General features: G+C 39.9%; 1 protein-coding gene across 1 annotated transcript in view; it reads left to right on the plus strand.

The window, feature by feature from the left end:
- The window catches only part of tlcd2 (TLC domain containing 2), a 35,793-nt gene that overhangs the window by 3,645 nt on the left and 16,222 nt on the right, over positions 1–15,926 (plus strand). The window contains exon 3 of the mRNA XM_042486393.2: positions 2,266–2,348. Within this exon, the coding sequence (XP_042342327.1) occupies positions 2,266–2,348 (83 nt within the window). The remainder of the gene's footprint in view (positions 1–2,265; positions 2,349–15,926) is intronic.

Below are 15,926 nucleotides of genomic sequence, written 5' to 3' on the forward strand. Positions count from 1 at the left end.
GGGCTCCCCGAGGATTCCCGGGATGTTTGACATTCTTTCAGGAAACCCAGCCCAGGACGCTGGCAAAGTCGAGGGGCAGTGTCGGTATGTGGAGATCAATGGAGGCCATTATTATCAGGCACCAGGCGTAACCCCGTACAGTCATGTGACATCACTAAGACAGTAACTGCGCAAAAAGTCAGTTGATTTATGCGAGCCGTGCTCGTCCGGTGCCAGTGGTAACAGAAAGGGGAGTCATTCACACAAAACAAGTGGAGTACTTCTCTGAGCCCTCCCACCAGAGATGTGGTGTGATTCTGAGGCGTCAGCAAGTATCGGGGAGGAGTTTTGTTCTCCAGATATGTGCGTTCAGCCCGGCTCGCTGTGATACCACGCTGCAAACTTCGCAGTGGGCATGCCTTAAATGATTCTTCACTTGTTCAATGGTGACCTTGTTCAATGCCTAGAAAAATGTCTTTGCAGAGGAGCCAAGCAGCAGCTTTTGAGGCCGAAAAATGAAGCTATCGTGGAGGTGCAAAAAACTCCTTGAATGGCCGCTTGAGGCTGGCTCCAGAAGCCAGTCAATCCCCATAAACACCCATGTTTAAATGATTTAACAGCAGAAATAAACACGTTTGCAGCCTGGTACAAAAAACACTTTTGGTCTCTATATATCATCACTGTGACGTCACACTAACAACAGCCATCACTTTCAGGTAGACGACTGCCAATTTAGTTAAACTGCGGAGATGTCCAAAATTTCCCCAACTTGGTTATTTCTGTTGTCAAAGGTATTTTAGCCATCTAAAAAGACCAACTTACAGAAATATAATATCAATTTGAGTGTTCGCTAGATATATAATATTTATAATATATATATATATATATATATATATATATATAATATATATATATATATATATATATATATATATTTGTTATATATAATATAATATTTTCTTAGTTGCCATGAATAGCCAAATTAAAGAGTAATTCTCTCTACCTTTAGTGTTTCACCCATAGAATAGAAGTGAAAGTTATGTTTAATACAGTAAAACGGTCCCGCTGACAGGGATTGTACTGCTCCACTGGCACATTTTGTTGAGGCAGTACAGAGAAGTATTCATAATGTTTTGTGAGTCAGTTTTACACAGACCATAGAAACAAAATGCCACATGAGTTGTCTACATGCTGCAGTAACTCAGCTTTATCAGTTTCCTTTATACTTATCTGGGCTATGCCAACAGACACATTATGTTGTATCAGCCTGAAACCTGGTTGTCTGAATAACTGGTTTTATGTAAACATGCCAATGAATCTCACTCCACAGGATCTTAAATGGAAAAAAAAATACATTGCTTGAGGATTTCACTCGAAACCTTTTTTTTTTGTCCTGTTCAGGCTTTGGTTGGTAATCAATGGAGAGTCAAGTAGCATTTTTTTCTTTGTTCTCAGTGTGGACATTAGCTGTGCAGATCACGGGCTTCACATCGGCACAGTGTCTGTGTTGCAGAACATAAAGAGTAAAACTTTACTTTAAAAAAGCAAAATCACATTTTCCTCCTCTGTCATTCTTCGTTGCACATGTATGTTTTAAATACAAAAGTGCCAAACAGAACTGAATAAACCATTATAAATACAACAAGAGAAGAGATGCCAGTTAATTGCCACTTTAATTTAACGAGTCACATGCTCCAATTGGCTGTTTATGGCTAAACTTGACCCAAACTTGACCTCTTGTGAGAAACAGGCTTTTGTTGTAAAGATGACATTGGTGTGAAGGTCCCTCCTCTTCACTGTCAAAGCTCTTATGAAACAATAAGAACAATTACGGAGACCAGATAATGATTAGTTATGTGGCTGGCAGCAAGGACATTTGTTTATGGTGAATCTAAACATGTCGCCACATAGACTTAAAAAAGGGTCCTGGTGTCAAATTTCCAGCATTATGAGGTTAATTCCAGTCTCCCCAGCGCCCTGAGCTCCCTCGCACCCCTTCGTCCCCTTCCTCAACAGTTCATTATTTTTCCAGCATCGTGAACAGCGTTGCCATGGTTACGGCTGGTGGCGGGGGGAAGGGGTGGGGTTGGTGGATATGAATAGCCCCTCTCCAAGACACATCTTGGTTGCCATCGCTGTCGTCATGGAAGCAGCCCCCCCCCCCCGACGCACTTGATATGCTGGAGGCTTCTCATGTTGAATACATCTGTCATGTTTTGTTTGATGAATGAATCACTGGTCATAAGGATGCCATAAGAGTTGGCTAAATGCTCTCTATCCCCACAGGTTACTTCATCTATGACTTCCTTGACATGATGGTGAACCAGAAGCTGAGCCAGTCCTGGGAGCTTCTTTTTCATCACATTGTGGTAGGTCTTTCAAGCATTACTGCCCCTTAAAGGGATATTCGCCAATTTTCACCAGCTTTCTATCAAAACAATGTGGCTCGTAGGTGTAGATGAACTAACCAGTGCCCCGATATCCCTCCATTCCCCCCAGCGAAACTCCGCTGGATGACGTGTTTTGCATCAGTTTGCATCATCTGGCTGAGTTTCGCTGGCTTTTTTGGGCTGTTGCTCAAACTACAGGCTGTACTTCTGCATTTTCATATTGCCCGCCACTCATCCTGCCACAAAGAGTATAGTAGTGATCCAAGAGACAGACCTGCTCCTCTCACTTTCTCCGTCTCTCTCTCTCAAACTCAGACTTAAATGTGATCTAACTGTAAAACTATGCAGCACACACTGAATATAAATCAAGATTATGTTACTACACTGCCTATGCCTCACCTAAAAGGTTTAATGAAACATATTGTAGTGCACTGTTTGACTGAAATACAAGAATCTGTGAACTAATAGTGGGCACCACACTGCCTCCTGCACTGTAAAAAGGAAGGCTGAAAAAACTGAGATCAAACAGTGAAATTAGGCAGCGCTGATCAAATAGAAACTAAGATTCTGTCACTGCGTTGCCGATTTCTCACCTCACATGTTTTGAGAAACAGGCATAAAAATTTAACCCCTTGAAAGCTGAGCAAATTGGTTTGATTTCTTTTAAATATATGGGAAGAAGGCAACAAGCCATTTCCCCCATGTTTTCTAAAGAAATTGCTCAGGGTTCAAAGTGTAAAATGGTTTGTGAAAGGCTTCTAAATGAAGCACACAAAAACTGGCTTCAAAGGGTTAACTAGTTTGCATTACACCTACCAGAGGGAGTGTTAATTGATCCGGTGTGGCAGAGTGCATTCTGGTAGTTGTAGGTTTTCTACCTCTTGAACAAAAGCGTCCTCTTTCTCCGTTTTCTCCGGTCATATAGCATCAATGATAAAGTATCTGCGTCTTTGTACTGCACAGGCATCCCGGTTTTATTAAAAGGCCATCTCTTTAGCGGTGAAATACTTCTGTGATATTTTAGCCAAAGATGTTTCACCTTTCTCCTGCATGAATTTAATATACAGTAGTCACTGGCCTCACAGATAAATCCTGCAGCAAAACCTCAGCATACCTGTAAGAAGCACATGAGAAAGACAAAATACCCGTCTTTCTTGCCTGGTGATAAAGGACAAGTAGGGGAAGAACAAAGAGGCAGTCATTCCATTATGACAGCCTTCCCGCCGAGCATTCAACCGTCTTTCATGCCTTGAGAAATTTGAGCTCCACCCGGCTCCCTTCGTCTCTTGCCATCCACTTAACCACAGTAAACTGTTGTTAGCAGATTCCCATCAGAGCCAGTCACCTACATGATGAAGATGATGAAGATTACCTGAAATGGAAATACAGAACTACATCCTTACTGAGTATTTTTTTCTCTCCGCTTATGACTGCGTGACCTACATCCAAGACCGAGCTGATGCTGCGCGTTGCGTTCTGTTGCCAAGCTCTCGCCTTGTTATTGCAGTGTATTAGTCACCTCGCGAGAGCTGTTTATTTAAAAGTTTTATTGGAAGTGTTTCTGACCAGAGTGTATGGAAATATTTCACTGCAGTCACTTTAGAGGTGGCGCCAGTGAAGATGTGGTCCTTGCTGCAGGAAGGAAAAAGTAGGATGCATACTGATGCTCCAGTTAAGAATTTATCAAATAAAAATGTGTTAAAAATATCCATATACTTTTTTATATATATAAATAAGGACATACAGTTTTTATAAGTTTAAAAATTAACTTTAATATTCTCCCATATTCTGCCCTGATAAATATCATTTTAAGAGTAATATCTTGGCATTTCATGGGAGATATTTTCCCACACATTTACATACAAAACAACTTGAAAATGAAAGTTGGAGCCCCTTTTCAGTATCTATTTCTCACACACTCACTAAGACCTTTTCCAACAACATGGAGCCTGAAACTGTGCCAGGAAACTGGCCAAAGTCTTTCTCAACAGCCTCACATGTCTGGTTCTGGTAGTGTAATGGCTGCATTATAAAAATATTTGAATTTCTTGCAACAAACACAAAAAGACTAATGAACATTTTTGAGATTTTCCTGTGTTGGTTGCTGAAGAGTCACTATTTCACCGGGCACAGTGCTCGCTGAGCGCTGAACCCGAGGTAGGAGATTAACTGTATCATTTCAGTGAAAGCACCAAGTCAGGGTACAAAAATGTAGTACATGTTTTATCTCCCTGGTTGTCGAGCACCTGACTGTGCCTTGTCTCTTAAATTTTTGTGTATCTTGTCCCATTTCTTGGGGAATTTTCCATTTCTTTCTTTTTTCACAGTTCATTAACTCTGAGTACAGTTTTTCCGATAAAACCTTGGCTTCGTGATGAACCCTGGTGTATGGTTTTGTTGCAGCCCAGTCGTCAGAATATAATGTTAACATTTCTGAAAACTGCAGATATGTTACGTTTGTATGTTTCGCACGTCATATCAACGATTCTAAAGTGATCTTTTCCTAACCATAACTAAAAGGTTTATATGTCTAAACCTAAGCACAATATAACACTAAAGTTATAATACTGTATATCCTCTGCATATGAAACATGCAAATGTAACCATCTGTTTGGTTTACAAAAACGTTCACTGCCAACATTTATTCTATCGATTTGGGTTGTTTGTTGTGAATTTTGGTAATTTTTACACAAGTGTCAACACTTTCACTAATAAACATGCTCCTTGTTTCCTGGGAATTGACCTGATGATGATTGTTTGTATGAGCCTGAGATATCCGGGGTCTTTTGTCTCTTAACAACATTAAACTCACCTCACACCTGAGTTGATTGTTGGCAGGTGAGAGTCGGTGTTTTCAGTGCAGGAAAGAGTCACTCGGGATTAGTTGTGGGAACGAGCTCCAACAAAATAACTTGATTTTGTTCTTGTTGTTGTCTTTTTTTTCTGAAAGTCTTGTTTTTTCTTTTCTTTATTTCCTGGAAGCGTAGTGAATGGATGAGTTGTCCAGGCCAGCTGGCCTCAGATTGTAACTGGAGTGTGGGAGGGACAGAGACTTCTTCCCCATTCACATGGCCTCCTGTGTTTCTCAGCGAGCTAACTCCCTTTGCCTTAGTTTCTCTATTGTGCCATCATCAAGACATTCATTCATTCTTCTCTATGATGTTTGTCCCCTGATTTCCACATACGTCCTTCAGTGCTCTTACAAGCTGTCCTCATTTGGCCTATTTCTTCTTTATTATGATGGGTTTTTTCTTGTTTCTCATAAAATAAGAGGACAAATTCAGGGCTTCATTTATAAATGTGTCCCAAGAGTCTTTTGATGCACGGCAAGCTGATCATACAATCAGAAGCAGGACAATGATCTCTTGTCAAGCTTCTCCTCATATCAGCAGCCCTTGTCTTTTGCCCCTGAAGCCCTATTTTTGCATAATTCTACTTTTGCCTGGACACATGACATGATGCTGACATGCAAACTAAAGATGGAAAGGTGGGGATGTAACTGAAGGGACAAGCTCCCTTTGAGGCAGAAAAAAACAACAACCTGACATAGTTAACCTAGTTACGTCCTTATGTAAACACGTGCTAACCCAGCAACCATCATTATGTACAGTAGATACACCTTGCTGCATTCAAAGCATTTATGTGTCACTGAACAAACAGGATGATTTATATGACCGGAAAATGTAGATGGAACATGCAGGCGGCGTGTCTTGAGTGGAAAATTTTGAGCACTGTTTCAACAATTGATGATAAGAATGACGCGTTTTGTCATTGCATGTTGAGTCACGCACACTGCCAGATGAAAGATATAAAACAAAACAAGCTAATCATGACTTTACGGCACATTTGACTAAATGTTTCCTTTAATTTTAAAGTAGGAATAGACAAGTTGTCTTCTTTAACTTACTATTACGAAGTAAATGTTCATTGCACAATATAATTTCTATAGAAAAATGACACCATTGGTGTTAAGTTTGATCCCTTTAAGTCTCGCTTTCAATTTGCAAGTTTGTCTGTTATTGGGTACCATTAGCAGCCAGGAAAGGAAGAGGATAGCGATTTTGTTTTTCCCAGCTCCCCAGCTTTAGACGTCTGTTTCCATTTTATGGGTGGAGGGTGATTTGTCTCTGAAAACAAGTTTCAAAAATACATTTTGACTTTGATCTTGATACATTATGTGCACGTGTAGTGTAATGTTCATAGTAATTTTAGCATGTGATCTCATCTCTACTTGTCATATTTTGACGCTTGGCCAGAGGCCACTGGCATTAGCATAAGGACAGTATAGCCTTTCGTGTTGTATCTTCACTCAGGAGCTGGGCAGCAAGTCGTGTAAGTCCGCCAACGTAATAAAGATGGGGTCAGTGGTTCAAATCAGCAACTCTACTTGGTTTGGATTAGAAAAAGATTGTGGTTGACCTTAGTTAGTCGACTGGTGTGACTAACGACAGACGTAACAAAAAATGTCAAAAGTCTTTTAAACTTGACTTTTAAATGGTACATGCAGTATTTATTATTTATAGCAATAACGTGACAAGATTAGGCTTGTTACAAGCTTGTCAATTACACGACTTACTGCAGCCCAAAACGAAATAGCAACATCTCTAGAAAAACTGAATGTAAACAATAGCACGCAACAACAGCACCAGCTAATGTTATCTGCTTTGTGTGGACTTTGTTGTGTTACATGTTGGTGTTATTATAAGTTTGCATATAACAACGCAAGCCAGCTATGAGAAAACATGTCTGAGCGTTAAATAAAAGAACTTACTGTCGTCTATCATGGAGTTTAACAAAGCAGTAGCAGAGTCCAAGCTGCCCTCCCTCCCATTGTTCGTAGGTCTATGGCCATATATAGAGTCCATCATTTCGAACCACTTCCATTTTCTCCGGTTCAACCCAAAACCGGCTGTTTAGGTCCTTGACAGACCCTTTATCGCTTTTCTTTTTTTTTTTTTTTTCCCTGGCATTTCTGGGAGGTCCGATGGTAGCCGTGCACTGCCATCTGCTCTGAGAGTTGCTGTCAAACTCTCTCATTACACGTGGACCCATCTAGTTCTTGCTGGATATGCTCGTCGGCCAGCAAGGTGAGGAACGTTTGCACCTCCTTGAGCGACCATGGCGGGATCTTTGTAGTGGCTATTTTTGCGAAGAAAAAGAAAATGATACTAAACTGCAGCCGCTACAACAGCTTGGCTGTTTAAAAATGGCGGGCTTGGGTTTGCACTGTTGAGGGTATTTCGTGCATGCCGTGCATTGATGACGCAGTGATGAGTAGAGTCGGTACCATGTAGTGGAAACGCGCCATTAGTTTCACACAGGACACAAACACCAGTTTCCAGGGTTAAAGTCTTGTCCTTGTTGGACCCCTCCACTCTTAGCAAACCTCTTATACTACTTTGTTGCTCTGAACTTCTAAAAATAAAGTGGATGGGTTTACATTTGAGTAGGTTAAAAGCCTGGTGCATCTTATACTGAAGCCTAAGTGTATCTCCTGCATATTATAGCAACACTGGGTACAATGCCAAAGCAGCAAATGTTGATACTGGGGGAGTAAGACCAGGCTGAATACTAGTGTAACGGAGCTAATTGAGCCTCAAAGTGACATCAGTGTTGCAGCTCTAAGCTGAAGGCTTTTCGTAAAGATGCAAGTTTTAATCAAAACATTCTTTGATGAAAAAACATTATAAATCTGTTTTTAAAATCTGCCAACTTGTTTGTTCTGCCAAACCTACATTTTTTTTGTCTTACATCTCACTTTTGCCCTTTGCTTGTGCTCTGTTTTGACCCCTACCTCCTCCTTTAGTGTTTGTTTGCTCAAATGCACATCTATGGTTTTTTCTTGCCGTTTGTCTTTGTGAGGGTTTCCTCTGTTTTCCAAGCATACAGTGAAACGGCATGAGGTGTAACACGAGTTTTCTTGATCCTTGTTGTCGCCGTCCAGGAGAAATAACAAAGTCAAGCATTGCATGGAAAGATTTTTTTTTTCCTTCTTACTGACTAAAGTGAAGATTACAACGTCTTATTTCTGTCTGAGAGGCATGCGGGCCCTGCCACAGTCACTCACGCCTGATGGGATCCTGTCAGCCACAACCTCATACTTCCTTTGGAAAACAGGAAGTCCTGATAGTTGTGACAGAAATAGGGCGCCTTCTTGTGAGGGGATTAAATATATATGTACCTACTGTTTATATTGTCTAAGAAACACAACATGCAGTTCGTAGCCTGTTATGCGTTGTTTTTAAGAAAGATAGTTTTTCCTTTTTTGCGATGTTTGAGATGGACTCACTGCGGTGCGTATGGTTAATGTAAAATTAAGGTCTGTTTGCCGTTCTTGTAAGAAACCCTCTTCCCCGTGTTGATTCTGTTTCACTCTCGTTTGCCCATGACTCTCGGAAATAGTGAGCTTGTAATTAAAAATATGAGCCAAAGGAGAAGGATGCCAAGCAGAGGGGCAGATTATTTTTTCCATGAGGAGTGAAAGCATGTGAATAGCAGTACATCCAATATTCCCTCTTGAGATATTCATTGATAATACACAGTGGAAACACACAAGCTTTGCTCCTTTGCTCTCTCTTTGCCCTGTCATGTGCCTCTGAAGTTTTGCAGCATGTTTGCTGTTCCTTTCTAAATGTCTCCCATCCCTCTCTCATTAGGCAGAATTCAATTATGATTGCAAAGAGAGGCCAAGGCCGACACTCCTCTGAAACAGATCAGGGCTGCTCAGGTTAATCAGCTATTTGAGGATCTGTGCTGTTTCCAATCACAGATGCTCTTCTCAGTCTTCCTCAAATCTAAAGAGGTGCACTTGTAGACTCTTTAATATTCTCTCCATTATACTATTTATATAATTATTTTAGTCATGTAACATTTAATCATCATTTATACTCCAATTAGATTCACAAATTGTTCTTACAAACACAAATGAAAGGATTCTTCAACATCCTGAAGAAGTAACTAATTTCTCGAATCCAGATTTACATTAAGCAGCCAAAGAGGTCTGAAACTCATACAGCAACCTATTAATCACCAGTCACATTTCTTCCAGTTTGGAAGCAGTAAATTACTAGAGGAACAAAGCTTTAGTTTTTTTCTGATACTTGAAGTTGAAAAAAGTACAGCCATGTTTTTTTTTATAACTAACATGTCTGTTTTTTAAATTGAAGGTTATATAAGAATACTTCACTGCAAAATTAGTTTATTTGGTTGATGTTAGGATTCTCCCCAAAAAACGAAAGTAGTGAAAATGAAGGCTTCTCTAGAAAGAACAGCTTCTGCCTTTATAACATGTATCTCTGGAAATCAGAATGTCACCAAATTTAGTTTAGTTTTCATTCCTTCAAGGGTCATTCTGACTGATAAAAAATAATAAGTCTGTATTACAGTGAAACCATGAGATGTTTGTTGAATCGTAAAAAAATCTCATACTTTTGCAACCCCACTGTATAATAACTTGTCTATGAACATCCAGTCCAAATTTGGTGACGTTCTGATTTCCAAAGATACATCTTACAAGTACGCAGACATCAACCAGATGAACTCATTTTGCAGGGAAATACACTAAACTTATTAGAGTTATAAAAGAACATGGTTGTGCTTTGTTTTCGCTCGGTCAGGGGTATCTCAGCTTTATAGGGACCTTAGTTCCTCTGCACAAACAGCTTTTTTAGTAGTAACAAGGAGCTTTTGTAAACCCCCTGCAATCATTTCACAGATTTTAAATGCAAAATTTTCATTTAACTGTCTGATTAATGCCATTGTTGCCAACATGCTGCCAGCATGTGTTCAGCAGGGATCTCTCTATATGTGGTGCAGATCACTGTTGCATCTAGCTATAAATATTTCCATTATTAAAATGCTTAGCCAATGCATGGAGCCGCCACCATGCTCAGTTGTAGAGGTGATGCTGAATGAGTGATGCAGTGTACTTCTGGTGTACAGTATATCGTCAAGCGACACATGTAGGTCCAGTCGACAGTCAGATTTTCTGCAACAACAGTACATGTGTCTGTTTGTATCCTTATAACCTAGAAATCCTCTTAGGTGCTTGCATGCTCATATTTGCCTTGTTCAGCCTCAGTCACATTTTTCCTCTTGAAGGTTCGCCTTGTACCAATACTCAGATATGAGTGGAACTTGTCTCAGTTTACCAGGCATGAAAATAGATATTTGCAGGAGGAGCACAAAGCTGCCTCACATACCCAACAGGGAATGTCACTTCTGACAGCAGGAACATACTGTATATGGTTGTTGGCTATGTTTTTACTGCTGTGACACCACATGTCACTGGAATGCCACCTCCGCCACAGGTACATCTTCAACTCTGTAGAACCTGATTATCCCGTACGTCTCCTTCTGTCCTTCGCTTTGCCTTTGCTGCGGGCTTCTCCTTTCACCAGCTGCTGGCTGTATTAAGACCAGCAGCCTGATGTCACAGGAGTGCAGTCAAACTCAAAGAGTGGCCAGATTTGTAACCTTTAAAGCCTCATTTAGTTTGTCTTTATTGTTGCTAAGTTGGCCATGTTTGTTCAAACATATCCGAAGCTCAGCTGGTCTACTTCCTGATGAACGATTTTTCTCCAGTGGTTAATCTTGCATTGGCAAGAGTATTATGAAGCATGTTGCTGAGAGTCAATGTCACATAAGTGTAGTGTAACTATAGAGGTGTAGAGGTTGTACTATATGATGGCGCATTAGAACCATTTTAGGTTTAATTAAATAGAATACAGAGCCCACGGAGTGGGATAAAATTTAGAAAAAAATACGCAGAATTTCCAAGATTAAAGTCACAAATTAAAGTGGAAAAGAACTCACTAATTTTCTGAGATAATGGTAAAAAAAATGAAGAAAGAAAAAACCAAAGCTGTTCTCGCAGTTTAGTGAGAAAACTAAATAATTTATTTTTTTTAAAAAAAGACACAAATGTTCTCTGAGATTAGACTGATGAATTTATGAGGGGGGAAATCAGATATAGATTTATGATTAAAAAAAACTTGGACAACTTTATGTTTATATTAAAGTCTCACATTTAAGAGAAAAAAACAGCAATTTTCTGAAAATTAAGTCACACATTTACAAGGAAAAAACTTGGATTTTCTTCAAGATTAAAGTAGTACATTTATGAGAAAAACCCAGAAATGATCAGATATTAATGCTGTTGCTATTCTCTAAGATTTAATCTGTATTTTTTTAAAATGAAAAACACTCAAATATTATCTGCGAGTAAAGTGGTGAATTTACATGAAAAAAAAAATCTGAAAAATAATGTGTGTGTTTTTTACCTACGACTCACATCGCTTCACTTTGCAAAGTCGGAGCAACATCATTACACCACAAACGCCAGCTATAAACACAGAATCTCGGGAAACATTGAGATGTTGAATGAAGGTTGTTTTAATATCTAATGAAGATATCCTGTTATGGTTCAAAAATAATTCCAAAATGAAAATCATGTAGCGACCAGTGAAGTTACCTGGCTATCAGTTAGACGTCCTTCCTGGACATCTTGGCAATATCAAAATGACATTATTATGAACAGGCCTGTTTAGCTACTCTGCTTAACTTTATGTGCACAGTGTGCATTCAGCAGCATTACGTTACCTAACTTTCTGGCAGAAAGCCCTGAAGGCCTTTTTCTCATAAATTTGTGATTTCTTTTCCTTGCAAATTTAGCACTTTATCATCTCAAAGAATATCCAGAGGGTTACCATTTGTTAAATCACAAATTAGCAGATGAATATAATCAAAAATGGAAATGCAATTATCAACAAGTTGTTATAGAAGTAGTAGTAGTAACAAATCCTTGTGTTCTTTTTATTGCTTAAAACAGCTCAGGCCTCTTGATATTTCATATCAGCAGCTCATGCAGCATGTATGGTATGTTTTTGTTTTCGCTTGCCAGCCCACATATATATTTCCAGCCATCCACAATCTGTGGGCTCTGCCGCTCCTCCTTTTTGACCCACACTTTGGTGTGTGATAAACCACATGGAACGAGGCTTGCAGTTTAAAATCTCCAGTGTCAACATTGTGTTTGCAAACCATTTAATGCTGAAAGTTTTAGTAGAACATAAAGTTAGGTGAGCAAGAACCCAGACAACAGACAGCAATATTATAAAATATGTATTATATATTATATCAGTTAACAAGTTAAAGAGAGACATGTTGCAAAATAGGTAATAGAACATGTGTGTAAGGGTTATTTGGCGGGGAAAGATTCCTGATGTATGTGTGCGTGTCCCAGGAGTCTAATCATTTTGGCGGGGAACCCTGGGACATCCCCCCATTTCTGTGCATATCCTGACAGGAGAACAGACATCTGGTCTCCACATGAACCTCAAGCTCCCAAGAGAGAGACGCACACACACATGCATGCACACACACACACACATGTGCAACAAACCTCCTGCTTCCTGAGAGGGCTTCTGCAAATGTGCACCCCCTCAAAACATTTCTGTGCTGCAGCTCCACTCCATATATCACACACGCTGCCTTGTTCTCAGCCCCCCTATCATAGACCTCCAAACATCTCCCCCATCCCCCCTCTTCCACCTACTCTCTGCTGCTTGCACCGCCCCCTCACATGGCTACAAACCAATAAGAGCCTTCCTGCTCTGGTAGTATTATATCTTGTTTTTGTGCTTTTTTCCCCCTCAGTGTGTGACTGTCTGACATTGAGGAATTTCCTTGTCCATTGTTTTTGTGTGAGAAACAGCTTGCCCTCATCTAATGCCAAAGCAACAAACAAAACAAAATCCACTGACTGATGGATGCAGCTTCTCATCTCTTTATTAACCACAGAAATGCTGCTGTGAGCCACCGAAAATAATTCACTGTGGAGTATTAGAGGCCTGAAAAATGCTGTCAATTGTGTGTGTGTGTGTGTGTGTGTGTGTGTGTGTGTGTGTGTGTGTGTGTGTGTGTGTGAGATCCTTCAGAAATTGGGTAGATATTTTCTGACGTATTCTTTTAACACAGCAGCAAAGTATAGACTAAGATAAAGACTTATTACTATGTGCATCTGAGAGTGAGGAAGCTTGCATAATGCATGCCCATTCAAACTGCACAATATATGGCATCTTCTTGTTGGCTGATCGATTGGTTATTTGATATGCTCTTGTCCGACCAAACTGTCATTGGTCAGACAATCACTGGTGTTTCATTTCTAAGGCATTATCCCTATTTTGCACTGCTTGTTCATGGTGTGAACCATGGACATGACACGTATGACATTTTGACAATGTGTAATGTGTGTGACCCACTGCCATAAGATTTAGAAAAGCAGCTAGCAGCAGTTAGCGGCTAACTCAAAGAAAAAGAACAGTGGCGGAAAATGTCTGCACAAATTGTAAAAACAATAACATCCAGGAGCTCTTTACCCTCCAAGCAGAGGATGAGATCAACATTAGTATGAACAGAGATGGTAAATGATTTTAATTGCCATGTTATGCCGCTCATGTTATATGTCACACTGGAGACGAGTGCTATTGTGTTACATGTCAGGCTTGTCACCCCTCTCTGTTGCCATGATGCCGGCATGCTGTCTAAAATCACACACTAGAGCGACATCAAGCTGCTGTTGTTTAGATCTGTTTAAACACAAAGTAGGCAGAAAGAAGCTACTCTCTAGTGGCCTTTTCCCCCATCACCCGATCAGCTGTTCGAAGACTAGGTAGAATTTAATTCAACTAATATTTTGTTTGGTTTACTACAGCTCTACTGCACACTCAAAAATATCTCTTAGGTAGAGAAGGAAACTTGTAGCATTGGTTTGAAATTTTAAGTTATGAAATAGAAGGCATGTTATGTGAATGGTAGAATTTTTTTTACAATGTTATTGGAAAGCAGAAAAGTAGAAGGAGGAGAGCGTGTTTAGCAAAAACAGACTTGCTTATGTTTGGTGTTAATCCCATCACAGTGCTTATCAAGGCCGAGGATTGTCAAATCTATCATGCAGGTGCCATCCATCCTGAACAAAGCACGCTGGTGTGAATGAGCCTTTTATTACGCTGTCTTCAGCCAACAGGTAGAGCGCAGAAAGGAGCAGTCATGTTACACACTCATACACACACACGTGCCATGCTTTCGAAAGAGGCAGGAAAGTCGGAGTGCCCCAAAAAAGGATGTGTCATTTGTTTTGCAGTTGGCATAACGACCAGGAATGCTGTTTGTGGAGGCATCCATCCATCAGCAGGTTTAGAAAAAAAAACGGAGGGAGTTGACTTTCGGTGAACAGTTTGTCACTGACTGAAAAACCAAGGAGGGGCAAAGTAGGAACTGTGCATTTGTTCTCTATGACTGACACACCTAATGGCCGTGAACTACGGCATAAAAAAAGGTCTAGAACAAACTTGGCTGCGATCCAGCTGCAGTGGGAATACCACAATACTTGCATATGATTCCAAAAGCAGCGTAGGCGGGTGTGCAAGCATGTGAGAGTACCGTACAGCGTAGGAAAAACCTCACATTGAACGTCTGACATCAGTGGAGCATTTCAGTGTCTTTTAAAAAAAAATTATATTTCACATCAAACCAGAGATTTCTCTAATAATTGCTAAAGGTCTCATTTCTTTTATGTCACATCTGTCAGAATTCCTGGTTGTCAAAGTGCTTTGAATTAAAAAACAAAATCTTCAAAATATTGTATGATATAATAGCTAAAAAGATTGATACCACTCTCATATCTGTAAGGTAAATTGTAACTGGATCCAGCAGATGGTAAGCTTTTCACAATCAGGAGAAAAAGCCAGTGCACGTACTGTATCTCCTGAAAAAAACAACTATTCCTATGAATTCCATACATTTTCCTGCTTTTATTGGCATTTAAAGTCATACAAACACAATTCATCAGATACAACTGGAAAACTACAATAAACTCCCTCCAGGTATCTACCCCAACAGAATCTCATCCCCGCTGCAATCAAACAGAATCACTCACACAAAAATTACAAGTACATATAAAGACATTTATTTTGACAGAAACCACAGGTGAGACATTGTGAGGTAACAAAAACACAATTCTAAATTTCAGGTGATTATACACTGTAGAAAACATACTCAGTATATTATATTCAATTTCTGTCAATATATCTCCCTAAATCCTACACACTGGACCTTTTAAGGACTGTGTATTTTTTGTCTCTTTCTCTGCAGTCAAAGATACACTAACATCACCGTATCAGATCTCACTCCTGAAAGTTTTACAACACATGAACAATTGAGAATATCATCAGACCTCAAGAGCTTTTTGTTGCTTCCTTTGTTCTAATGAGCGTTTAGAGCATTGGAAGTCTTTCCCTTGGCCGCTGTGAGAAGTGAGGTAATGATTAACACTCAGGGTAGTGCAATCCAGGGCTCCTCCCTTCACACCCAGTGTCTCAATACTGCAAGTGACCATGATTCACCACACACACGCACACACACACACACACACCTGTTAACTGTCATACAGCCTTACCCTGATGTCTCATGTGAAGATGGGACAGCCTGTACTTAAATGAATACTCACAGAGTGGTAATTGATCATTTCTGCACTGAATAACTGTGTTTGGGCACATC

The sequence above is a fragment of the Plectropomus leopardus genome, chromosome 6, assembly GCF_026936395.1.
Source record: "Plectropomus leopardus strain MGB_pleo_1.0 chromosome 6, ASM2693639v1, whole genome shotgun sequence".
NCBI lineage: Eukaryota > Metazoa > Chordata > Actinopteri > Perciformes > Serranidae > Plectropomus > Plectropomus leopardus.